General features: G+C 35.2%; 3 protein-coding genes across 3 annotated transcripts; 2 read left to right on the top strand and 1 right to left on the bottom strand.

Annotated features, from left to right (window-relative positions):
• Positions 1–8,006: 8,006 nt before the first annotated feature.
• LOC123675401 (histone H3) lies at positions 8,007–8,417 on the bottom strand. Its single transcript, XM_045610755.1, has one exon. It carries the CDS (start codon positions 8,415–8,417, stop codon positions 8,007–8,009), a length of 411 nt encoding a protein of 136 aa, XP_045466711.1.
• Positions 8,418–8,443: 26 nt separating this feature from the next.
• On the top strand, positions 8,444–8,980 carry LOC123675086 (histone H4). The gene has a single exon (XM_045610332.1). It carries the CDS (start codon positions 8,623–8,625, stop codon positions 8,932–8,934), a length of 312 nt encoding a protein of 103 aa, XP_045466288.1. The 5' UTR covers positions 8,444–8,622; the 3' UTR covers positions 8,935–8,980.
• A 3,128-nt stretch (positions 8,981–12,108) lies between these two features.
• LOC123675400 (histone H1B-like) lies at positions 12,109–23,795 on the top strand. Its single transcript, XM_045610754.1, has 2 exons — positions 12,109–12,830; positions 23,698–23,795. The coding sequence occupies exons 1-2, from the start codon at positions 12,194–12,196 to the stop codon at positions 23,793–23,795; spliced, it is 735 nt and encodes a 244-aa protein (XP_045466710.1). The 5' UTR covers positions 12,109–12,193.
• The last annotated feature ends 3,795 nt before the right edge of the window (positions 23,796–27,590 follow it).

The following is a 27,590-nucleotide window of genomic DNA, read 5'->3' as shown; positions in this document are numbered from 1 at the left end:
GCATTTTTAGAGGTAGCAAACTGCCAGTACTTCAGAGAGGTTGACAACAGTATGTATACAGGTAGTAGTTTGAATGATATTTGTTCTGAATGTTTCGATGACACAGATAGGAATCTCGAGACCGAGATCAATGAAGTTTATACTGCATGTTCCTTATGTTTTGATTATCCCATTGGAGAATCTAATATGTTCACGAATAATCTTAATTCTGTTTCAGTTCTCTGCATTAAATGTAGAAAGACTGATAATAATATGATTCTCCATGTGAATGCGAATGTGAAAAGGTGTTTGTAAATCGTAGTGGAATAAAATTGACAATACTTGAGTATTCGGCGTCCGAATTTCTTGAGTGTGCTAAGTCAAGTAGTTAACAGTACAAGGATTACCGTGAGCATTTTATCAACTTAATTAAGATTGCAATACAGTGGTAAATTGGATATTTGAAGACACTTTTCTTAAACTGAATTCACATTCAACGAGAAAACATCTGGAACACCTTATATATGTTGGCTATCGATAACGATAATACATATCGTTCATATCAGTAAATTCGAGATAGGAACCAGACGGTAGATTTATCGGGGATTCCCTTTGTCTGACCAATTGTTTACTGTATTTTTACCGCGGCCTTCCTGTGTTTGTTTTGAAAAGTCTCTTACATAGGCCCGTGAGAGTGAAGGGTGTGTTTTCTTTTCCCATTTTTCCTACCAACGTGTGACAATAATTCCTTTCCCGATTATAGCGTCCGATATTGTTGAAATTTGAGAAACTTACTGTTCTGTTTTTGTTTCTTACTACAAAACTCTTGATAAATTGGATAACTCCTTCTCTGATCACGATATGAATGAGGAGGCAGTTGAGAGAATTCTTCAGGAGATGCAAAAAAACAAGGACGAATTAAAAAGCGCAATATTGTCAAGTGAAAAAAGATTACTGTTTCAAATTGAAAACTTGAAAAGCAGAGTTGATACTCTAGAACAAGAAAACAAACATTTAAAGAATAAACTCGATTCATTAGAGAAAAATTCGAAAGCAAATAACATATTATTATTTGGGTTAGACGTAGAACCTAAGCAAATCACAACTGATTTTGTTGTTGAAAAACTAAATGTTTTGTTGAATGTAAATGTTGAGAAATCACATATAAATAATATTTCGTGCTTGGGGAAGTCAAGGAATTGTCCAGTAAAAGTTGAATTTATATCTCGTCTTGAGAAAACGGAAATTTTCCGTAGAGTAAAAATCTTGAAAGGATCGGGTGTATATATTGAGAACGATCTCACTGCCGCTCAACTTGAAGAAAAGAAGATATTGAGGAGACATCTGCTGGTTGGGAAGAAGAACAAGAAGATTTGTTTCATCAAGAGGAATAAACTTGTTATCGACGGTACTGAATTATCAGTTCCTCAATTATTACAGTTGGAGAGTGGTCAACAGGAACAGATCGGACCAACCACCCCAATCCAAAAGTTGAATTACAACCTGAACCAGGAACAATTTGAACCTCCCGCGGTTAGATCAAGGGAACCCACACCTTTTTCGACAGGAGCAGTGAAGAAGACCCAGAGACCAATTAAACCAGTCGCTACTAGACCTGCCAAGACGAGGTCGACTTCAAACCAAGAACACTAAAAAATTTAAATTAAAGGGAGGAAAATAAAGGGGAAAAATTTTTTTAACACTGAATTGCTGTTTTTCTCCTGTTTCTTTTTTGTTTGGTGTTTATATGATATATTCTATTTCTGTTCGTATTTGTGGGTATTCATTCTGAATTACCTAAAGCTGAGTATTTTGTCTGTGTGTATTTGATCGATTTTTTGTTTGTGTGTATTTTATCTTTATATCTATTTGTTAACATTTCATATTTTCATTGGTTCTGTTTTTACTCATATTATCTATTTATATTTTTTTTTTTTTTTTTTTACTGTATATATACTATTCTTTTGCTGTTGTAGTTTTATAATGGATTGCTTCGAATCTGAGTTGGATGACATAGAGAACAGATATTTTAGTGTTGATGATGCTAGAAAGGAGATTGAATTCGATAGACACATGAATATGGTACATTTTAATATACGTAGTATACGAAAAAATTATGATGATTTAATGTTATACTTAAATGCCTTAGAGTTTGATAATTTGGATGTGATTGTTTTGTCTGAGTGTTGGGATTTGTGTGTGGAGTCAGATTATGGCATTCCTGGTTTCAATGTATATTATAATGGTTCAAAATACAATAAAAATGATGGCTTATTGGTGTATGTGAAATTGACTATAGATGTGTGTGTTCAGGTTGTTAATTTCTCGGAAACTAATGTGCTACATTTAACCTTTGAGTTGAATGGAGCAAATTATGGTTTGACTGCTTCTTACCGACCTCCTTCTACGAATATGAAACTTTACATTGAAGAATTGGATAAGTATCTGATGGGCATTAGTTTTGCGGATGTGGAAATTTTTGTGGGTGACGTTAATATTAATATTGGTGATCCAGTCACTAAGGATAGTTTGATATACCAAACGTGTATGGGACAAAATGGCTTTATTTCTCAGATTAATTCAGGTACTCGGGTTGCTAATACTTCTGCCTCGGTGATTGATCATATTTATGTAAAACTCAGGAATAAACCTCGTAAAACTTTGTTATTATGTCCTGGTATAGTGAAAACTTCGATCACTGATCACTGGGCGGTTTTTTTGTCGGTAAAATCAGCTTCCAATCAAAAACCTAATGTACTTAATTACCCGACAAAGAGAACCTTCATTGATGAAGATAAACTAATCTCTCAACTAATGAATGAAAGCTGGGGGCAGGTCCTTGATGGTTCAGATCCTCAGATGGCATGCACTATCTTTTTGAAATCTTTGATAAAATATATAGAGAGTTCATCCTATATCGTGAATAATAAAAGTGGTAAATTTAAGAAAAATCAGCCCTGGATAACCGTCGGGCTTGTAACGTCTATTAAACGGCGCGATAAGATGAAGCTGTGGCTTAAAAAGAATTTTAACCCTGAAAATAAAAAAAAATTTTGTGAATATAGAAATTTGTTGAATAATTTGATAAGGGAGACTAAAGAATCGTATTATGTGAAACAATTTAAACTAGCCGGTAATGATACTAAGAAATACTGGAAAACTTTAAATGAGATGAATAATACATGTAAGATTAAACAAGATATTCCTCAGGTAATAGTTGATGAGGATGGATGTACTGTCAGGAACTTGGAAGAGAAAGCAAATATTTTCAACGAGTTTTTTATTGATATCGGTAAGCGATTAGCTCGGGGTATAACCAGATATTCAGATTCTGATTTTCTGAAGGTTCCATCGAATTCCTCGTCCATATACTTGGAGCCTGTTGATGAGAATGAGATTGTAAACACTATCTCCTCATTAAAGAATGGTGCCAGCCCCGGACCAGATGGAATCACTTCATCCCTCATTAAGCATATTCATTTGTTCGTTCTAAAGCCCCTCGTGCATATAATTAACTTATGTTTTTCGACCGGTATAGTGCCAACTGAATGGAAACAGTCATATGTAAGTTGTGTTTTCAAATCTGGCGATAGATCCCGTATGACAAATTATCGCCCAATCTCGGTTATTAATAATTTTGCGAAGATTTTTGAAAAATGCCTCAAAAAAAGATTGACATCGTTTCTTGAAAAGAGACAAATACTGAGTAACAAACAGTTTGGTTTCAGGGAAAACATTTCAACCACTGATGCGATTCAGGAACTTGTTGAGAGGGTCATTCATAATATCGATCATAATAGAAAAGTCCTTGCCGTGTTTTTAGATTTGACCAAGGCGTTTGATACGGTGGATCATGCTTTGCTTCTTAGTAGATTAGAGGGTGCCGGTGTTAGGGGTGTTGCATTGAGGTTAATCGGGAGTTATTTGAGCGATCGGTTTCAGAGTGTCAAGATTGGAAATGTGTTGAGTCGTCCACTGCCTGTTGATATTGGTATACCACAAGGAACTGTTCTTGGCCCAACCCTATTTTTGATTTTTATTAATTGGTTACTTCTTGCTTCAGACCTTAATGTAATAGCTTATGCTGACGATTCTGTTATAACCTTCGAAGGAAACACTTGGGACGAGGCTTATCAGACTGCGGTAAAGGGTTTGAAAATTATTTATAAACAACTGTCACATTGTCTATTGAGTTTGAATACCGAAAAAACTAAATTTATTGCGTTTTCACTCAGAGCATCTGATCAGCCACGCTTTCAGTTTGTACGTTTACATGGGGATCATTGTAACCTGTTGGGATGTCAGTGTCCAGCGATTGAGAAAACTGAGTCAATTAAGTATCTTGGTGTCCTCGTTGACCAACATCTAAGATGGAGTGAACATGCAGCCTGTCTTGTGAAGCGTCTCAAGAGACTATTCTACATCTTTTTCAACATCAGGAATGTTCTCTCCACGAAAGAATGTTTTCGTGTTTACGAGGCTCTTGTACTTTCTGTCCTTAGATATGGAATTGTAATATGGGGTGGGGCGAATAGGTATAACATGGGATGCCTTGAAGTTGTTAATAAGGCTATACTTAAAATAATCCTTAAGGTGGGTAGAAGGTTTGCTACTGAGAGGCTTTATGTAGAGTCTGGTCAATTAAGTATAAAACAACTGTACATTTATGAAGTTATATTGAATCAGATGAGACAGAGGAAAAATTTTGTTCAGCACGAGTTTCAAACCAGACAGATTCTGCGTGGAGATCTGTTTGTACCAAGGTTCCATAAAAAACACTTGCAGGAGAGCCTGTCATATTATGGCCCAAAATTTTATAATCTCCTCTCCCAAGAACTTAAATCAACAACCAGTGTAAAAAGTAAACTTTTCAGATATCATCTCCGAAATTATGTAGTTCTTAATTCTGATAGATTCGAGGCCATCCTATCGGCATGATTTTTTGTTTTCTGTTTTTTTTTTTTTTTTCTTTCAACAAATGTATTGATTTTTTGTTTAACTGGGGAGAATGTTCATCAGTTGTAGAAGCAGATAATGACAGCATACAAGCTTGCTTAGGCTGTATATTTCTGCAAGTGAAGTTTTTGTATGATGTATATATTTATACCTATTGATGAATAAATTGAATTGAATTGAATTGAATATATGTGATTTCTGTTTAGAGAGTCGACATGATAGGTTATATAGGTAGCCCCATACGAAGAAAGAAAAAAATTCTTTCAAAAGTCCTTCTGTCAAGTCTTCTGTTCTGACATCTGAATTGGGTTGAGCCCCCTTCTGGGACGAGCTCCCTTCCGTTCAGACAGCTGAACTTGGTTGAGCCCCCTTCTGGGTTGAACTTGCTTCCGTTCAGCCAGCTGAACTGGGTTGAGTTCCCTTCTGGGTTGGGTTCCCTTCCGTTCAGCCTTTCTAGAACTTGCTTAGAGATAGAGTGAGAATTACGAGAGTGTTTTGAGAATAAACAACTAAAATCATCATCTGGGTATTTACAGTTAAAGACAATGGTGTACATAAGGCTCGTTTAGTTGTTGTAGGATGCAAAGATACTGAAAAGTATATTTCTGAGGAAACTGCATCTCCTACACCAACTCTATCAGTAGTTAAATTATTATTTGCATTATCAGTTTCTAGACAATGGCATATTGAACAGTTGGACATCAAAACAGCATTTCTTTATGGTGAAATTGATAGACCAAAATATGTAAGTGTACCAGAAGGAATCAATCTGGATAAAACTAAGGTAATTCTTAAGTTACGAAAAGCTCTTTATGGAATATCGATAGCACCAAAATGTTGGTTTATGACACTCGATAATTTTCTAAAAGAATTCAGGTTTTGAACCAAATTTACGTAAACCATGTTTGTATAAGAAAGAGGAAGATAGTGAGATTATTTTGATTCTAGTATATGTTGATGATCTATTAATTACAGGTACCAGTGAAAAGCTTATTCAAGAAAATGTCAATATGTTCAAATCACGTTTTAATATCAAACAATTTGGCTATCCTACTAAGTTTCTTGGTTTGGAAATCAGTAGATCAAAAAAAAAATAAGTTGTTTCTTTATCAAACTCAATTTGTGAAGGAAATGCTTAAAGAATTTCGAAGGGAAAACTCAAATTCTGTTGATACTCCATTGGTTCCTCAAGGAAATCATAAAGTTCCCGAAGTTACTAATGTAGCAGATTTTCTGTACAAGAAAGCCATAGGCTCTCTGTTGTATTTAAGTTTATTTACAAGACCCGATATATCTTTTGTTGTAGGTTATTTATCTCGATTCCAAGCCAATCCACAACAGTATCATTGGAAATTAGTAAAAAGGGTTTTCAGATATTTGAAAGGTACCAGTCAGTTGGGTCAGTTCATTTCCTGTTGATATATATGAAGACAATGAAGCAGCAAGACAAAACTGTCTTGCAGGTACAAGTAAAAGTCGTTTAAAATATATTGCACGTAAATATTTATTAATTCGTCAACATGTAAGTGACAAGAAAATTAATATTGTGAAGATTAATACCAATGATCAGATTGCTGACATTCTTACAAAACCTTTAAGTGCAGCAAAGCTAAGTAAATTTCGTAATCACCTTGTATTCTATGAGGCTTGATTTTTCAGTTGATTTGTATACAAATAACCCAATATGTTCTCCTTTTTTTCAGTTATCTGTTGTTTATCCATGTATTGTTTAACATACTCGGATAATACTAAAAATCTGTTGAGTATTTGTCTGTGTGGAAAGGTTCTTCGTTCCTGGAAACATGCTATGACAATACTAAAAATCTGTCGAGTATTTGTCTGTGTGGAAAGGTTCTTCGGTTCCTGGAAACATCCTTAGACAATACTAAAAATCTGTTGAATATGTGTCTGTGTGGAAAGGTTCTTCGGTTCCTGGAAACATGCTATGACAATACTAAAAATCTGTTGAATATGTGTCTGTGTGGAAAGGTTCTTCGGTTCCTGGAAACATGCTATGACAATACTAAAAATCTGTTGAATATGTGTCTGTGTGGAAAGGTTCTTCGGTTCCTGGAAACATGCTTAAGACAATACTAAAAATCTGTTGTGTATATGTCGGAGTTTTATTGAAAGGTTCTTCGGTTCCTGGAAATTACTCTAATAAATATGTTTATATGTTAAGTGTTTATTCAAAGTCATGTAGAAGGGTCTCCGGTCCCTGGTTACATACTTTCATAAACACTAGTGTCTTGATTTGAAGGGTCTCCGGTCCCTGGTAATGATAGATGCGAAAGCATTGTGATGAATTAATCAAGTTAGTTCTATATGAAGGAACTTAATATGTATCTGTTATATGTATATGTTGATCTGATGGTATAATATCACTTGTTGGAAGGGTCTCCGGTCCCTGGAAACAATGTATTGATACCATACAAAATATTAAGGAAAGTTGGTTCGCTATAAGGAACCCTATTCGATTGCCTACAGTAACAGCCTCTACAGTTCCACTGACAATCCTGTTGATTTAGTTTTAAGGCTTGATTTATATAAACTCAAAAGAAATATTAACTATTATTTGTATTTATTGTACTGTATATATTCTAGTTTAACTATTGAAATCAGTTGGTTGGAACTTATCTGTATATGTCTTATCTGTTGACTAGTTGTCAGTTCCTCAGTTTGGGAGGGGGTGTTGAAGTAAGAACTGCTGGCCAAATATATTTGGCGCCAGTCCACTTCTATAAAACAACCTGCTGACAACTAATATGATCCGTCTAGTGCGCATGCGCAGCTAGAAATGTAATATGGCCGCTGAAGGTGGAGATGCCAGTTCTGTCAGACACGAATAGATAACGGCGTCACACCTTAAGCAGCAAACCTAACCTCCATTTTGTTTTAGATTTGTGTTTCCAAGTTTGTTAAATCAACGATTAAACTGTACAAAATACCTGTATTTGTCAATCCACCCTTACATGGTATCAGAACCCTAACAAAAGCAATCAATTGTATAAATGTAAAAAAAAAGTTGTGGTTCTGAAAAGAACCGATTTTAAACTTTGTGAAAAAGATGCTTAAGCACGTTCGCCACGGATACGTCGAGCAAGTTGAATGTCCTTCGGCATAATGGTTACTCTCTTGGCGTGAATGGCACATAAATTTGTATCTTCGAATAGACCGACCAGATAAGCTTCGCTAGCTTCTTGAAGGGCCATCACGGCGGAGCTCTGGAAACGGAGATCGGTCTTGAAGTCTTGGGCAATTTCGCGCACTAACCTTTGGAAAGGAAGTTTGCGAATCAACAGCTCGGTACTTTTCTGATAACGACGGATCTCACGAAGAGCTACGGTACCTGGACGGTAACGATGAGGTTTTTTTACGCCACCCGTAGCGGGTGCACTTTTACGTGCCGCTTTTGTGGCAAGTTGCTTACGCGGTGCCTTTCCGCCAGTGGATTTTCTTGCCGTTTGCTTCGTACGGGCCATCTCGAGTATGGGTATAAACTAGTTGAGGTAAATCTTAGATTCATCTATTTATAGCGGAATAGGTAGGCGGTTCCACTGCACATTCTCGCAATATCATTGGTTGGTCGTGTAGATCTAGTGGTGGGGAAAACTGTGATGGTATAAAAGCCGTATTTTACGGTAAAACCTTTAGTTAATTCTTGTTATTGTAATCGTTAACGAAAAAATGACTGGCAGAGGCAAAGGTGGTAAGGGTTTGGGAAAAGGTGGCGCTAAGCGTCACAGGAAAGTTCTACGAGACAATATCCAAGGAATCACGAAGCCCGCTATCAGAAGATTGGCCCGCCGCGGAGGGGTGAAACGTATCTCTGGTTTGATTTACGAAGAAACTAGAGGTGTACTTAAGGTATTCCTAGAAAACGTTATTAGAGACGCTGTAACTTACACCGAACACGCAAAAAGGAAGACTGTAACAGCAATGGACGTCGTATATGCTTTGAAACGCCAAGGTCGTACGTTGTACGGTTTCGGAGGTTAAATTTCACCATCGAAATATTGCTATCGGTCCTTTTCAGGACCACAAAGTTAACGTTTCTTCGTTTTTTCCATTACACAAATATCATACAATCCGAAAGCAAACAAAATTCCCACAAAGGCTAAACCTGTCCGTGAGATGGGCAACCAAATTACAATGACGAGATAATTCTTTTGGAATTCACCGTTAAGGGTAAACAGCTAACATTTTCATTCACCCAACTATAAATATTATTTATTAATTTTTTTTTACTTGGAATTGCTGTGACCATACGATCACAAAATATATAAATATTCCGAGGACAAACAAAAGTGTTGTCTATTCAAGTTTATAAGCATTTAGTTAGTAGTGCTCTAGGAGGAACATTTCTTATCCAAATTTTATTGCCACCTTATTTTATCAATTTGAACAAATTAAGAAATGGGCATATATAAATTATTCCATAAAATATTTTCACAGAATCGATGACGGTAGGCGGCGATAAGATATATAATTATTTCTTCTGCGCGTTCCGTTCATCAACTTTACATCGACAACAGAATGGTAGAGAGTCGAAACAATTTCGTACCTCGGCATGGGATCATTCAAGGGAAATCCGCTGTAGGATTGAAAAGGCAAGAGCAGCTTTCATTAAAATGAAAAAACTTTTCACGATTCACGACCTGAACAAGAAGACCAAAATACGACTTCTTATTAAATATATTCATGTACTAGTACAATACATGTTTTTCCTATGATTACACTTTTCGTTTATTATTATTGTTATGGCAATCAAAAAAAACTTGCAACCTGGTGTGGACATTTTTATTATGGTCCTTAATTTCAGAAGAAAGATTATAGTTTATACCTGTATTTAAATTAAGATAATATTCAGAAAATTTTAAGATTCGTTGTAGGTACTAAAAATACACGTGATGTTGAGAAGGGGGAGGGGGGGTGGTCTTAAACCTCACTACGTATCACCAATGGGTGAGGGGGGTTTAAAAAATGCTAAAAAAAGATCACGTGATTAATGGACAACCCCTAATACAGCAGGCATGGTTGGGGGAAGGAGAGGTCCCGGCAGGAGGAGAATTTCGTGGCTCTGAAATTTGAGAGTCTGGTTCTGGGAAACAACAATTGGACTGTTTCGTGCAGCAGTGAATAAGGTCACAATAGCCAGAATGGTCTCCAATATCCGATAACGGATTGGCACTATCAAGAAGAAGAAGTTCCGTTCATCCCACCCGTTTGAGTTGATAATTCTCGCTAAGTTAATCCCCTCCGCGTATAACGAGATCACACATTTTCTAATCGAGAAGCCAATTTTCTCATTCCTATCCCGCATTGCACAATATTTCACACACGGTACAATCCATATTATATTTACAAAGAAAAAACATATATATCAACCGTTGAACTTATCTCTCATAAGGGTGTCAAATATGAACCGCTGGGTTCATATATATATATATATATATATATATATATATATATATATATATATATTAGGCCATTAAATATGCTGATGATGTCAGTGGTGCCGGTATTAATCATATTAATTGCTTTCACTTAAATATAACATCATTAGTAGTGAATCTTACAATAGAGCGTCTGCCAAAAATATTACATGCAAACTGCTCACCAAAACCTCTCAGCGTGTTCAGATGTTCATTTCTGTTCTATATTGTTAACAAGTGTCGGGGACGTGGCACATCCTTGTATTAATGCTTTTTGAACAATATTCCTTATTCTTCATATAGGGATCTTGTTTTCGCTGTATATTACATGACTCCGATCAACAATACCATTGCATAAACCAGCAAAAATTCTTCATTGCTCACCTCTTTCTTTCTTCTTTTCTTCAATAACAGATTTATGGAAAATTACATTACGGCACTATTATGACCGTTAATAACAATAAAAATTAAATCTGCCAGTATGTACTCATCATCATAAACATTTCAGGCTCTCTTCATCGTTCAGCTTAATGACGAGTTGATGGAAATTTATACTTTCGATTCTATGACCATTCAATCTGCCAGTGAGTTATCAGACTCATCATCAAGACATTCCATATCCATTATAATATAATTATAATACAATATTATTATAATATGATAATAATAATGAGTGGAGGGTGAAGCAACTTTACCTAGACATTCTTCCAGTGCCCATTGGACTGACAATATTATACTTGAGATTTATACTCTCCCGTGTTAATTAAGTTTCACATGTTTGAAGTGCAGAATTAACAATTTAGTATTTCACTTGAATTATTAAAAGTAGTTTACTTACTGAATTATTTGATATCTTAATTAAATGAGGTAATATAGTTTTGTTTGCACGATATCGCTGGTTCCCATTTATATCATTCGCTGATTCCTGCTTCCAGTATGGGATTTCAAATTGTTTTTTTTTATGGAGATTTTATATTATCCTTTTTTTTTCAAACTATTAATTTGTATGATTACCTCCTGGTCCGTTCTTCAGGTAATTCATCCGTTAGTGCGTGTCTAACATTAATCGAGTTTTCATATTAGATTGACTACTTTTTCCGAACGCTCTTTTGTATTACGGCATTATGTAGCGGAAAAGCTTTTCTATGAATTTATGAACAATCAGCTACATTTCCAGCCTGCTCCAAAATACGATTATTATCCTTTCCTGTCTGTTATTTCTCACGAGTTGATTTAAAATTGTCTTCATTGAACAGTTAGAAGATTCATCCACACTAGATCACCCTACCGACTCGCCACTTTCAGAACTATAATAACCCTAATTGTAGGAAAGTTATCGATTATATCAAGTATGCTTTGAATTAATGAAAATTCGAACAATTTACGTTCCCTGAAATACAATTGATTATATTTCCTATTAATCAAATTACATGGAGAAAACTGAGGCCAATACTCTGGCTCGAAGGACCACCTTTGTTAACGATAGCGTTTTATACCGGAATTCACATTCCTTCGTTCGAATGTCGTTTATTATCGATTATGGGACATTTTCCGGGAATATTTCTAGACGATATGGTGCAGAAATTTTCTATTTTTGATTTTTCCATTCGGAAATTTCAAGGATTGATCAATTGAGCATTTTGCTCGAAATAATCCTCATATTCATACATTTCTAGCCAAAGTTCCGTCGACTTCAGTTTTAATGCATTAATTTTCAGTATTTTTCCTGCAGAAAGTGTATCTAACGTTCTTGATATATATACATATATACATATATAGATAAATATATATACCGTGTAACGATTTCATCAATTATCACGATAATGTCTTCTGCCGATACAGAGGTGCAACAAAGCGGTGCGTCCGTTCCAATCGGTGCGAAAACTGCGAAGAAATCCGAGAAAAAGACTGCGACCGCGAAACAGGCCAAACCCAACCATCCTCCGACTTCAGAGATGGTTAATAACGCCATCAAAGATTTGAAAGAAAGAAGTGGATCGTCATTGCAGGCCATCAAGAAATTTATAGCTTCCAACTATAAAGTAGATTCGGAAAAGTTGGCTCCTTTCATTAAGAAATACCTCAAATCAGCTGTGCAATCTGGATCTTTAGTTCAGACAAAAGGAAAAGGCGCATCTGGTTCGTTCAAATTGGCAGCTGGTGGTTCGACATCGGGATCCCAGAAGAAAGTGATTAAAAAAGCCACCTCCAAGTCCAAAGATGATCTTAAAAAATCCACTTCGGCATCAGCTGTGGTGACCGACAAGAAGAAAAAGAAGTCTACTGTTGCCAAAAAACAAGCCGCTGTAACGAAAACGAAGAAAGCAGTTGCAACAACCGAGAAGAAGAGCCCCAAAGCCGCCAAATCCCCTTCTAAAGCTAAGAAGATTGCGAAATCGCCAACTAAGAAACCGAAAGCTCCAAAACCCAAATCAGTCAAGTCTGTGGCAACTCCGAAAAAAGCAGCACCTTTGAAGAAGAAGAAGTGAATATAAAAATTACTGTTGTGATGAGAATGGTTCGTCTAACTAATCGGTCCTTCTCAGGACCTTCAAAAATTATCGATCAAATTTGAAATATTCATCTTGTTCTCCAATTTTTCTGATTCCCCATTTCTCTGTCCACCTTGAAACCGAAAGGCCTTACCGTATTGATTGTTGTCCTTCAATTTATTTTAGAATGAGACTACAAAAATTTTTTTTACAAATTTTGCCTTGAAAATGTTCTTCATTTCATTTCAGGGATCTTAGGGCTTGATGTGCTCTGAGGAAGATGAAAGACTCTGGCATTCTTGTATCGTCAAGTTCTGCGTGCCGACCAGATCTGTCCCCTATTAATTGTACTTGACTTCTCTCTTCGCCTGAACCACGGCACATTCATCTTTCCCCGGCTTCATTCCGATAGCCTCAAAGAACGCTACCACATTTCCCAATTGCTCGTCGTTAGCGGAGTAGAGCTTGAGGTCGTCGATGTATCTAACTGGCTTCTCAGTAGGTTTAGCGCCAAACAAAACCAGAAGAGACTCTGCGTGTCCCCCTGAAAAATATCTATCCTGATTTTGATTTCGACAGTTTTAACATAGATCTTGTTCTTATCCAAAAACATGTGGACAAGAGGTGGCGGGTCAGGTTTTTTTACCTTTAAAACAAAGTCAGTACTTGCAATCAATCATTACCGAATACATATAGGTACTTCAAATAAATATATAATTCAAGCGGAATATCGAAAAAATGCCAATATTCACGTAACAATAAATCGGACAAATGCAGGTACCGAATGAATAATATAAGGCTGCTAATTTCACACATACTTTCTGAAGGACTAATTGATACGTAAGTATCTATCACTTTGCAATCACAAATAAACGTTTCAGAAACTATAATTGATCATTTCAATGAGCGATTAATATTTGTTATTCATATTTAATACCTATATATGTGTGCTCGTTAAATCGCTCTTTGAAATGATCAATTATAGTTTCTGAAAGGTTCTGTGTTTGCAAAATGAAAGGTACCTACGTGTTCATTAGTCCTTTAGGATGTCTGTGTAAAATTAGAAGGTTTTTTCTTATTCCTGCATTTCAAACAGCTGAAAATAGAAAACATGAAATTCGAGCGATTCTTGGGTGTTATTGGTGGTAATAACCTATTGATGGCGGAGCTTATCAGAGAGAAGCACTCTAGCTCAACGATAGAGTCAATAAGGAGGCTCTCAGAAAGGTCCGGAATGATAGTTGGGAAGAGAAACTACTTTCTCTTTCCACAGAAGACAACAGTGTTTGGCGGATGGCCAAAGCACTGCACTCAGATAGGAAACCAACCCCGCCGATTCACGGTTTACGAGGAATGGTATACAGTCCAGAAGAAAAGTCTGAAGCTTTCGCAGATAACCTCCAACGCCAATGCAGCTGTAGTTACAACTATGCGGAATTGGACCACATTGAGGACGTCAACCGCAAAGTGAAAAATGAATCAACGGAAGCTATTGGTTTCGAACCGTTCAGGAAATCCAGAACACTATTATGTCGAGTAAAGTGAGAACGGCACCAGGACCGGACGGCATTACTAACTTGACGTTGCGGAACCTCCCTCGAAAAGCTTTAGTAGCACTGACGAATATAGTCAATGCTAAAGATTCAACACAATAACGAAAGAAAAGAATATCATACAGTAGGAACAGTTCGGTTTTTAAAGCCAACATTCCACTGTGCAACAAGTGCTCCGAGTAGTGGAACCAATCACGGATGGATATAACCGGAAACAAGTCACAGGAGCTGTGTTTTTGGATGTAGCCAAATCGTTTGATAAAGTACGGCCCAAAGGACTGCTATACAAACTGCTTACGGCAGGTTTCCCACTCTCCATGGTCCAACTTTTAGCTTCTTACCTGCATTCTCGCAAGTTTAGAGCCAGATTTGACGGAGTATTGTCTTCAGAGAGGTCTCTTTTAGCCGGAGTTCCGCAAGGATTTCTGCTGTCTCCAATATTTTTCACAATATATGTATCCGAAATGCCAAAAACGGTGAAAAACTCCATGGCACTTTACGCTGACGATACCGCCTTTCTTGCCAGTTCTTGGTGTCCCAAAATGGCAACGAAGTACCTACAAGAAACCCTGAGAAGATCAAAGCAGTTTTTTTTAGCCGAAAGAAAATAGATCCCATCGGACTCGTCGTAATGTTCGGTAGGAGGATTGTAATGGAAAAACGAGGCCAAGTATCTGGGAGTGATACTTGACAAAAAACTCACTTGGAACCAACACGTCACATCAGCTGTGACGAAGGGGAAAGACAACAGCGGCAGCGTTGCAACCGCTACTTTGCAAAAGCACAAAAATGTCTCTTTCCAACAAGCTTCTTCTTTATAAGTCCACCATCCGGCCGGTCATGTGTTACGCATGTTCGGCTCCTAGGAAACACAAACGACCGAAGATGGCACTTCTCTAGGAAGTGTGTATTAGAGCCAAACCCTTACTGGCACAGAGATTGTGTAATGATTACACAAACTTTGCCACCTGCTAGAGCAGATCAAAATAGCTCACCAGAGGTGAATTATATTGAGATGGAGCAGTAAAAGGCTAATTTATAGCCTGACTGCAAAAGAGAAAGAAGTTGTTAGCTCTTCACTGTATTTAATAAGTAGAGCGAGTATGGACTGTATTTTTATTATAGATGTTGCGATGGCAAAAACAATTCACAGATTTTCCGCTAATGAGAAACTGTATATAAAAGCTCTTACCAACTCCAAATGGGCCGTGATGATTTTGGGGGCTTCCTTTTCTTTCGTAGGCCAGGAGGGATCCCTCAATGATGGCACACCAGTTGTCATGCACTTGATATTCTTGAACCTTATAACTAATTACTGTCTCTATCAGTTACTAACACTTGAATTAATTTGCCACACACAGCGAAGTTAATAAACTTATCGAAATTAGCGATAATGCGAATACTATTGTTTATAGCGACGAAATATGCGGAGAACAAGAAAGTAACATTAACAGTTCCAATTAATAATAATGTTTTTGCTGTTATAAAAAACCGCTCGTTCCATATTGGCTCATATTGCCAATATTTTCAAAGCGTTTTATGAGTCAGCAACCCACAATACAGAAAAGTGCAATTGTGTGCTGCCGACACAACAGAAGTTGTAAGTTAAAAAAATTCATACTAACTTTTTTTCTCAAAAATAAAGGGGGAATTCATTTGTTTCAAATTTGATTCATAATGCATTGGGGAGAAGACACAGTAATAACACTAAGAAGTTTTAACACATGATTTATTACAATTTCGATAAGTATGACAGCTTCATAATTTTTCTTTTTGGGTTGAAGGAATCAATAAGGTCAATTGGCTTGAAAAACAATTATGTATGATAATCAAAAAAACAGTTCCTCTGTCCGAAATGATCAATGAGCCTCTCCTTCAACGGAATCGTTCTTCTAATTCTTTCTTTCTACTGATTACTGGTTTTGGAGTTATCTACTAAAAATCTACCATCATCGTTCAGAAATCTATCAAAAATCTACTGACATACTTTTTAGAAAAAATTCCACAGTTGGCACTGCATTACAATTTCACATTATTCAGATTACACTTCATTCTAGTGTCTCTTATGGTTAAATTTTACTTCATGAATAGGATAGATATTAGAGATGCGTATAGATTCGCACATAAAACAAGAAAATTTTTAGGAAATCGTTAAAGAATGGATCGAATTTTTTAGACGAGATATATTCTACGCCTATGGACTCAAAACGTGAACTTACCTATGATAGGTTAGGTTTTCATTTCCGGATGTTTTACACACTATACATGTTTTTCGAGGTTTTACCATGATTAAAATTAACAATATGTAACTTTAAATTCACAAACTTGTATAAAATAACGACGATTACAAACGTGAAATTAAAATGAACAGTTAACCCTTAACGTCCCTCTAGTTGTCACGTGCAATAACAACAACAGAACCGTGTTGCCAAATCCCCACAATATTCGCAAAACATCTATGCCACAGAACGGAGAAAAGTTTACTTCTTCCTCAGAATGGCAACGCAGTACATTATAAGTGTTTGTAAACAAAAATGTTATAGCGATGTCAACAAATGCTATAAGGCACCTCTATATTTTCTTTCCTCTGACGTATTCACCATAAAATCGTACTCAACTTATTATATTTTTCTGTTTATCAATAAGAATTTTCCTTTTATTTACTGTTTTGAACTTGTGACCAATAAATTTTATGTAATGTTGTCTTTGATTTATTGAAATTCAGATGCTTTTTGGTCAAATTTTATCCAGACTGATATATTGGTTGCTGTTGGTAACGATCAAATCATTCAATGATTCTTTGAAGGTGAAATCGTATTTCACAGATTTTCTTCCTCTAATAATCCAGGCTGTAATGACTTGCCTTCTTTTTTCAAACAGTACTGTGAGAAATACTCAAATAAACTAATCAATGTGTGTTTGAAATTGATACAACTTTTTAGTTTCAAAATTTCTTGGATCAAAACCAATAATACAAACAAACTGAATAATCTAACCTCCTGTCAATGACATTTCCAATGCCAACCCGAAATCTGCAATTCAAAATGTTACTGATCGAATGAGCCATTACCAACTTAATTTCGATTTTCCACCAGCCACCCGGGATGTCAATAATTCCTGAACGGACTATATTCTAAAACAAGTTGCAGAATGGGCTTCTATTCTAACACGAATGCGAAATTCGAACGCATGAGTGTTGGAATTGCCTTCTGCAACGAGTATTAGACGATATTTTCTCTATTTCAGTCAAGTTTTGTGAATTATTGTCGAAATTAAATGAAAAATTTAGATTGAATATCCTAGTGACATTTGTATTGTATCATTGCAGTTGGTGTGACTGTTACGAACATTGACAGATTACGAAATTTGGATATGAATCGTACGTTTAGAATTTTGAAATAATTTACAATTACTCATTAAATTCGTTAGTTATGTCTGACGAAATCGATTTAACACCACCAGAATTAAGAGAAATTGCGATTAATGTTGCAAATCATTTCACTATATCCGAATTACTGTCTCCAATGAGTAACGTCATAAAATTCGTACACTCGCTCATAGATGTCCCTAGCAGTATTAAAAATACGATATATCAAATATGATAATTAATGCAGTTAAGAGTTAACTCGTATTACTCGAAACACCACGGGAGCAAGATTTTTCGTTGAGTTACGTATAGTTCGACATAGGCGTAGTTCGAGTTATACAATTCATTCTTGATTAAATTCGACTTACGGGAGAGTTGGATAATACCGAGCCCCTAAGGACTTGGACCTATAATTAGGAAACTATTTGATATTGAAAGAAACAACATTGAGTAATTAGTAGGACATTTATTCAGGTACAATAACCGCATAACAAAAACTTCTGAAATTTAATCAAAAAGTATTTATTGTCAATTTATAAAAAAAAATAGAGGCGCGGTATTATCGAACTGATTCGATATTATCGTGCCCAGGTTTGACAAAATCGTGCCCACATTATTTGCTCGCGAATGGGTAAGTAACAAAAGTATCTAATAATAAAAAAATTGATATCTTTCTGAGTAATTTTCCTGCGTGAAGATAGGGAGAGCCGAATCTTCTTCTCAAAATTAAATCAGTATATAAAATATCACGCAATAAGTATTGATGGAAACTTAAAGTCTATATGACAACAAAACGTAAATATTTTTTTATAACATGAAGTCTAAGTAAATTTTCGTCTGAAGTTTCTAGCAGATGTCTTTATTTTATTTCCGTTTCGAATAGCCTCAAGTACAGACTTCATATTTTACGGATTGATAATATCGCGCCCCGGCGCGGAATAATCAAACTTGATAATTTTATTTTTTAAGCTCAAAATTTTATGGGAAATATTATAGTACGTAAAAAAGTATTCGGTCAATAATTCTACAGTGTACAAGCATTAGAAATTTATAGTATCAAAGTATTACAATATAAATACAGTATTACTTACCTCTTACTGAAAGTACGCGAAAAATTATAAGGAGTGACGAAAAAAACTTCTACAGGGCGTGCTATTTTCGTCGTTTCAGGGACCGTGATGGCATTGCGCGGAGAAGGATGTAGGCATGTCCAGCTTTGATGTATACACACTACATCAAAGAAAAAGTGAATAGTTTTTGAATAATACTGAAGCGCGGAATTATCAACCCCGCGGTATTATCCAACTCTCCCCTACAAGATGATATAGACCTAAACCGCTTTATAGAGGTAAAGAATAGTGATATTTATTCCCTATAATAGGAGTAGATCGTACATATTTGATGAATTTACTGAAAAATGAATTGACAGTGAAAAATTTTATAATGAGATAGACCAATATGTCTCTCTGTGTTGACAAATTCTGAACATTTTAAGAGTTTGTCTGATGGAGGAGTCTGATTTAGACTCTAAAACAAAGGTTAATTAATTCAAAGTGTAAGTATTCCATTTTTTCGTCAACATTTTTTTCAATCCAAGAGCGTAGAAATGGGGAGGTACTGGGTGTGATTACCCCACCCCAAGATTTTCAAAATATAAAATTCTAGAAATATCGCGAATACGAATAACGAAAATTTCTCCATCAAATGAACCAATAATAATAATCATTTTTCTTTCCTTTGAAATCGACACGTCAGTAAAAAATCGGACCCCTTTACCGTTTATGAGTTTATTATCGCTTTCAAAATGAGTACATTAATTGCATTTCAGCTCGTCTTTGTCCGAGGTTTATTATTTTCCTTCATCTATCCGTTTTCTCGGCATCGCCCCTTTTTTGTTACCTGTGATTTTTGCATTCGTCATCGGTATACACTTACCTACCCGTTGTTTTCAGTTTTTTGTATAATTTTCGTCACAATACTGTAGTTGTCAAAGAACTGAACTGAGTAATTCCCATCTGAAAATTGTCTGGGCTGTGTTATATAATTTATTGTGGATCATTCAAATTGCAATTTTTTTTGTGAATATATCAGTTTTGAATTGATTATATCTGAACGGTGTTCCTAAATTGGAGGTACAAATGAAAATGACAGATTTCTCGGATCCTTTTAGGAAAAAAAGTCCTAACACGATTACGCAAACGCTTTGTTTTTGAGATGCCGGTGTTAAAGTTCAAGTTTTTTTCTCATATCACCTATCCTTCACAAGATATTCAATTTTAATTGGCATAGATCTTCCGATTTAAAGTTTTCAGCTTGTGATATGCTTATTTTGTATGCAAATCTGCAGTGTGATATTTTTTGTGGAAGGGTACCTGCTTCTTTCCACCAGAACTATTTTTTGGTGAAGCACTGGTTCTATAGAAAAATGTGGAAAGAAACTCTTGTCTTGTACAACACTTTTTGTTTTGTTATAGTTTTGTCGTTTCTGCTATCGATTTCGAAAAAAAAATTCAAACAGCTCTCTGGTAATCCTCAGGAAAATCCAAATTATTATAAAAATCCAGTTAGTAAGCTGTGATGAATAAATTGATTATAACTTCTGGTACTTATCAACAAATTCTGTAGCGAAGATTAATAAAGATTCGATAAACTAATAAATATAAGCATCACTAAAAATTATGACTATACAAGAAACACCCTGTATCTCGAAAACAAAGCGTTTGCGGTCTCATGTTTATAGGACTTTTTTTTCTTAAAATTATCCTAAGGAATATTTTCCTTCGTAAATCCTTTTTAGGAAAACCCAGTATAAGGTGAGAACAATCGAATTGGTAATAAAAAAAAATATTGAGTAATTAAGATTCAACTTCGTTATCAAACTTTTTTCCCACATTACAGATATGAGTAAACGTTGTTGTAAAAAAAAATTTTGTTCGAGAATCCCCCCCCCCCAAGAAAAAGAAAGATCTCCGTCCTTGGTTTCCAGATTCCTCGTCATTGCTCGTTGCGAGGCGTATACTTGAAAACCGAGTTGTGATCTTTCGAATTATTATGTGTGCTCCAATTATTTTTTCTCTTGATATTTTTGGGCGCCCCTGCAGACCTTGCGCCCGTGACAAGTGCACCTTTGCCACGCCCTAGATACGGCACTGGTATTGCCTATTACCCTAACTGAATCAGGGATGTAATGTATTTCACAAAGACGAAAAACAACACTTCGAATTACGTGGAAGTTGTTTACACATTTAACATATGGAAATTTCCTACGATTCTGCGTTCGAAACTAGTTACTGACAAAGGCTAAGTGTTTTCAGCGGAACAGATGTTTTTAATCTCATTTAGTTTTCGAAGCTTTGCATGCCTTACCGCCCTTTGTATCAAGGCACTTAAACATGAGCCCGCAAACGCTTTGGTTTCGAGATACAGGGTGTTTCTTGTAGTGCTACTTTTTGTGATGCTTAACCAGTTTATCGAATCTTTATTAATCTTCGCTACACAGTTGGTAAATAAGTATCAAAACTTATAATTAATTTATTCATCACAGCTACCTAACTGGATCTTTATAATCATTTGGATTTTCCTGAGAATTGCTATAGAGAGCTGTTTGAATTTTTTTCTCGAAATCGATTGCAAATACGACAAAACTATAACAAACCAAAGTGTAGTACTGAACAAGAGTTTCTTTTTATTTTTTTTAAACTTCCAGTGGTTCACAAAATAGCCTAATTTACATTTTCTTGATATCTCTTTTTGTTAAAAAGTTATTACCATCGGAACACCTTACCCCGGGAACTTCCAGCCCCACTCTCCCCTAATCTCATACCGCCAGTACGTGAAAAATGCAAATCGAATATGAATTCTAACATATGAGTTTAGCAATAAAGAGTTCTAATAATAATAACATAAGATTCTACGGATAGAAAATACATTCGGAAAGATGAGTATGATATGGGTTCTTTGGTTTTTTCAATGAAATAAATTCTACGAAAGTAAGAAAGATAATGGAAAATAAAAAATATATACCTGTATAGCTATAATGGGTTCATATACCTGTATACCTGTAATGGGTCTATGTAGATTGTAGTGTCCCAGCGCAGGTTTTACTGCGTCTACTTAAAGATCTATTGTATTTTGTACGTTGTCATGGAATAGAACTAATTGCTGGATTTTCCAAACGACAATTTGATTATAAAAATATAAGTAACCATTTTTTCGGTAAAACCAGGGTACTCTCGACTTTCCAAGAATAACGAACATTTTTACATTTATCCATCAGATAACAGTAAACTGTGTTCAGTATTACCTGTTCATTCAATAAATCTGTTGAATAATTATGCATATTTTTCTGCTATGGAAATTGATGGCATGGTGGCTATGTTGGAATATCGTGATATTGATGGAGATTCTGTGCCAGTTTTAATGGCATTCAAACATGGATTGGAGGAAGAAAGTCTAGATGACTTTAATAGCAAAATATTATTTATGACAATTCCATCTTTTTTCAATTGTGAAATGCTCATTATTTTTTAAACCACCGGAAATATATTTATTTATTTAAAGATATCAACAAAGTTCCAGTCATAGGTGGCTAGGTTTTTTGAGTGGAATCTGGAATATTCGAATAAGTATTAACTAAATAATCATTGAATATTCACTTAATATTCATTGAATGATCAGTTATTATGTCATAAGAGCATATATAATATTCGATTAAACACTGAGACACGAGAGTGCAACTCGTGTGGTGTTTCCCGAAATACGACGAGATGAAAAGGTCCGCATAATCGAAATATATAGTCTACACTCTGGTATTCGTTATGATTATATCACGAAAAATAATTTCAATTTCTTATTTATTAATGGACCTATAACCAAAGCGCTGCCTTTTAAAAAATTCAATGACATTTCAGTGAGCTTGACTTTTTTTTTTTTGGGCGAACGTCCAAGTACGTTACTATGGAAATAATCACAATCTGACAGGAGGCGAAACACCAAAACGATTATACCAAGTCGTCAAAGGTGTATTTACTTATCAAAACGCCGGAATAGGGTGATAAATTAGTTTGAATAGAGCCTAAAATTATTATGTTATTTAAATTATTCTGAGGAGTATAGTTACGATTGGGTTCCGCTAGCTCAACCGTAAAGCTCGCAGAACCCGCGATTTCTCCGACAATTCAAGAAAAAAAAATTTTTGAATAAGGTAATAATAAATAAGCCTACAAAATCAAAATAAAAATCAAAAATTCGAAAGTCTTTCTGCTAGCTTAACGAGGGTGCACCTTCTCCCCACAAGATATTTAACTTGAATTTGGCATAGATATTCCAATTTAAAGTTTTTGTGATATTTTTTCTGGAAGAGTGCCCGCTTCTTTTCACCAGACCTTTTGGATGAACCACTGGTTGTTTAGAAAAATGTGAAAAGAATCTCTGGTCCAGAACTACACTTAACGGTTTCTTGTCAAACAAATTTTCAGAAATCCCAAGGAAAATTCAAATTATTATAGGATCCAGTGATAAATAATTAATTATAATTTTTGGTATTTATTTATCCAATCTGTAGAGAGGATCAATAAGAGATTCGATAAAATGTTATATGCATCACAAAAAAGTAGGACTACAAGAAACGTAGGTACCCTGTATCCAGAAAACATAGCATTTGCGGGCCCATGTATAGTACATTTGCTCCTTAAAATTATTCAGGGAATTTATCATTTTTCTTCGCACCTCCAATTTAGGAACAATCGAATGGTATGAACAATCGAATTAGAAAAATTCTATTTTAATTTTTGCTTCAAACTTCATTATCGAACTTTTTCTCACATTACAGATATGAGTAAACGTCGTCGTCAACAATTTTTTTTTGATACGCACATTTATCTGGTTATCTAGAACTTCAAATATATCCTTTTCAGAATTTCTAGATGCTTTAACTGTTCCAAAACTTAGAAAGTTTGCGACATACTTCCAAAATATCTTCTCCCTCATCGGAGTTGAATGTGGATATTTTTAATTGAATGTTCGACAAGATCCAAAATTTCATTAATTGAATAGCGGAGATTCACATGGGCGCCCGCAGGGGGGGGCCAGGGGGGGCCATGGCCCCCCCTGAGATTTTGATTTCCTCATTTTTCAGCACAACACCCTCAATATAACTTTATCAATCCAAAGAGCAAAGAAAAAAGGAAAGTAATGGATTCACAACAATTTTCCGGTTTTCAATGACAATCAAGGACACCTTATCGTTTTTCAATAATTTTCATTTTGCCCCCCCTGAGAAAAATTTCTGCGGGCGCCCATGGAGATTCAGTTCGTGAAATTATATTGCACTACTTTCAATAATGAATACACCTGTCACTTGTGAAAAAATTACATAGTTTAATTTCTATGCTATAGAATATTTATTTGAAACGCACCCTAAAAACACATTAGATGGAATTAACCCTACGTATAAATAAATAGATAACATTGATTGATAAAATCTCGAATGACTTTTAAATTATTGAATTTGGGAGCATAATAATGCTGGAACAGTACCCGCTTCATTCAATATATACTTGCGCAGAATTACCCCATCCCATGCGCGATATTATCCCAGCACATGGGGAATTTCGCGCAATGACATTATTATTTCAGATTTTTAATATATTCTCAAAGCGATTCGTCAAATAAATGCAAAATTTCGAAGTTAAATTGTGAAAGTTTGCATTTACATAGGAAACATTTTTGAAACCTTTTCCGTTAGGTGCGCGAAATTCCCCCGTTCTCCCCTACTCAATAGATAAATAATAATGATACTTCCGTACACCGTTCTCTGAAACGATTCGTATCAAAGTTGGTATAAATTAAAATCCGATTGTCAAACAGTATTAATATTAGGGAGAAAAGTCTCACAATTAGACATTAGTAGGAAATCGGAGAAATTAAAGTAGAGGCGTAGGGAATAAAATTCCAGTCCTTATACCTAAAATGAACATCTGAGTCATTATTAATATTCCTACCCCTGATTTTCGATTATGTGAAAAAGGACCTTTTCTCGGAAATTCTATGGGAACTATTTGTAATATTGTTAATGTCAACTTTCAAAGAAAAAGATGGTCATTTAGCTATTGTATAGGTAGCGTTTATTATTGCATTCAAAGGATTTCAGACATGTTTTATTATATACATAGGAAAGGTTGATTTCACTTTTATATGGGTATCTTCGATTCTGAGAAGCTACCAACTTTATCTATTCAAAATATCTGCTCATTAATAACGAATTTGCCTTCTGAAAGACAGGACCTACAAATCCTTTTGTTCGAGTAATAACCAGAGGGCCAAGGGCGTAGAAATGAGAGGATACTCGGGGTAATTACTTCCCCCCCCCCAAGATTTACAAAATATAGAATTTCAGTTTATTATCGCTTTCAAGATGATTACTTTTATTGCTCTGCGAGCACGTCTATGTCCGAAATTTATTATTTTCCTTTATCTACCCGCTTTCGTCGGCGTCCCCTCAGAGGAATATAAATGACTTATCATATTTCAAAATGAAAACAATCTTAACGCGTGACACCACATTTTGCTAAATTCACTATTTGAAGGAAACCTATAAATGTAAGCATTGAATTGAGTTTTACGATATCGCGCAAATACTACACCATAGACGAGATATATTCTATATGTAGAATTACAAGGAACACCCTGTATCTTGAAAACAAAGCGATTGCGGTACCTCCAATTTAGGAACACCCTGTATAAGGGTTGATGATCGAATCGGTAATCAAAAAATTGCTATTATTTTGAGTAATGTTTGCTTCGAACTTCGTTATCGAACCTTTCTTTCTCACATTACAGGTATGAGTAAACGTTGTCGTCGAAAAATGTTTTCGATTTTTTTTCGGTCTATCATATCAGTTCATTTACATATATGTATTATTTCGCGTTATGAACTATTTTGTGTTATCGTTCGAGAAAAACAGACAAATCTGCAACATAAAAATTCCTTTTTTTTTCATTTCGCAAGCTTATAATTATGATGATAATCTTGAGCAAATTTTTGTGATATAAATAAAAATTTTTTTTTATCAAACACGAAAAGCACGGAAGTTCGTTAGGAAAGATATACCTACAGGAGGTATATTTACCCCTAATATCCAGAGGGAAAGGTCATAAAAAAAGGTTATTTTTGAAAACATTTCTTCCCAGAAAAGGCGAGCGGCATTTTCAAAGAAGTGAATAACAACAATCGTAAAACCCACTAGAGTATTAGACCAGATGTAACCATTCACCAAATATTTTGCAGCAGAAAACGGTTCATTTCAATTATGTGCGTTGAGCTGATAAGTGAGTTTTAGGTGCGTCGTTATGTGAATATAATAATTCTTCATTCTACGCAGTGTTCGGAAAATAATACATAGGTTATTTTAATAAAACTGTATGAATCATTCGATGACGCTATTGAAGGTGAATAGGTAGGTCATGTAATCTGTATGTACCTATTTATCGATTAAATATTAATTTCATCAGATTTGTGGTCGATTCTAGATTTATAAAACTAGCAAACTAGAATTCTGTTCGAATCTGAAGGAATCGTTATAAGGATATAACGATCCCCCAAGATGACTCATCATTCGAAGCACTCATTGAAAAGTACATTGTTAGTGGATATCAGACGATTCATTAATAATGAAATTCCATAACATGAAGCAATATCTATATGACATATTTAATTATCAATTGCTCCACTGATCATATTTTTGTACAGTATCGTCACAGTTATTACATCAACCCATAGAAGTACAGTGCATCCCATTTTGGGTGAGACAGCCAGGTTTCTCGCTTGTTATTTAAGATAGAGCCTTGCGGATTTCACGTTCCTGTCCTACTTTTTTGTGAAACTCAAGTTGGTCGAATCAGATTCTGTATAACTGTTTCCGTTCAAAAGATACAGGGTGATTTTGGAAATTTATACTTTTCGGACCCCTTCTTTATCTCCGAAATTATGAGAAACAATGCTGAGCTGAAAACTACGTCTGAATCAGAATTTTGCGTAGAATCCAGTGGCGTACTCAATATTTTTTTTCGGGGTATGGTTTTGAAGATTCAACACAAACCTATATTTTTTTTAATGGAACACCCTATATATCATTACTTCGTTGAATTCGTTATTTTTTTCCCTTCAAAATGATACATGATACTATGTAGGTAGGATGTTCAGAAATGTTAAAAAAACACTAAAACGTCAAATAATGATGATTTTTCTGTAAATGGGCCATGAATTTTCTATGTTTCAATAAGAGGATTATCACTTTCGATTTTTAAAAATAGTAGGTCATTGATGACACAAACATCCTTGTTGTTATTATGGCTACTATGCATTCGGGAGCATTGTTTTATCAAGTAGGCATTGGAGGGAAAAAACCAATCTGATCTAGCTGTCATCGCTATAAATTATTGTTATTATTATTGATTCTTCTTTTCTATGGAAAATCCATTGCCCATTAACAAAAAATCATCATTATTTGATGTTTTAGTGTTTTTTTAACATTTCTGAACATCCTACCCACATAGTGTCATATATCATTTTGAAGGGAAAAAAATAACGAATTCAACGAAGTAACGATACACATAGTGTTCCATTTAAAAAAACATAAGTTTGTGTTGAATCTTCTAAACCATACCCCGAAAAAAAATAATGAGTACGCCACTGGATTCTACGCAGAATTCTGATTCAGAAGTAGTTTTTACCTCAGCATTATTTCTAATAACTTCGGAGATAAAGAAGGGGTCCGAAAAGTATCAATTTCCAAAATCACCCTGTATC

Source organism: Harmonia axyridis, chromosome 3 (genome assembly GCF_914767665.1).
Source record: "Harmonia axyridis chromosome 3, icHarAxyr1.1, whole genome shotgun sequence".
Lineage (NCBI taxonomy): Eukaryota > Metazoa > Arthropoda > Insecta > Coleoptera > Coccinellidae > Harmonia > Harmonia axyridis.
The sequence above is the reverse complement of the archived record's forward strand: the minus strand, read 5'-3'. Positions and strand labels throughout refer to the sequence as shown.

Excerpts from the sequence above, each read along its gene's own strand:
- LOC123675401 (XM_045610755.1), bottom strand. The coding sequence starts at position 8,417 with ATGGCCCGTACGAAGCAAACGGCAAGAAAATCCACTGGCGGAAAGGCA.
- LOC123675086 (XM_045610332.1), top strand. The coding sequence starts at position 8,623 with ATGACTGGCAGAGGCAAAGGTGGTAAGGGTTTGGGAAAAGGTGGCGCT.
- LOC123675400 (XM_045610754.1), top strand. The coding sequence starts at position 12,194 with ATGTCTTCTGCCGATACAGAGGTGCAACAAAGCGGTGCGTCCGTTCCA. Across the intron at positions 12,831-23,697 it reads GTCTGTGGCAACTCCGAAAA|AATTTCTAGATGCTTTAACT; the intron begins AAGCAGCACCTT and ends TATCCTTTTCAG.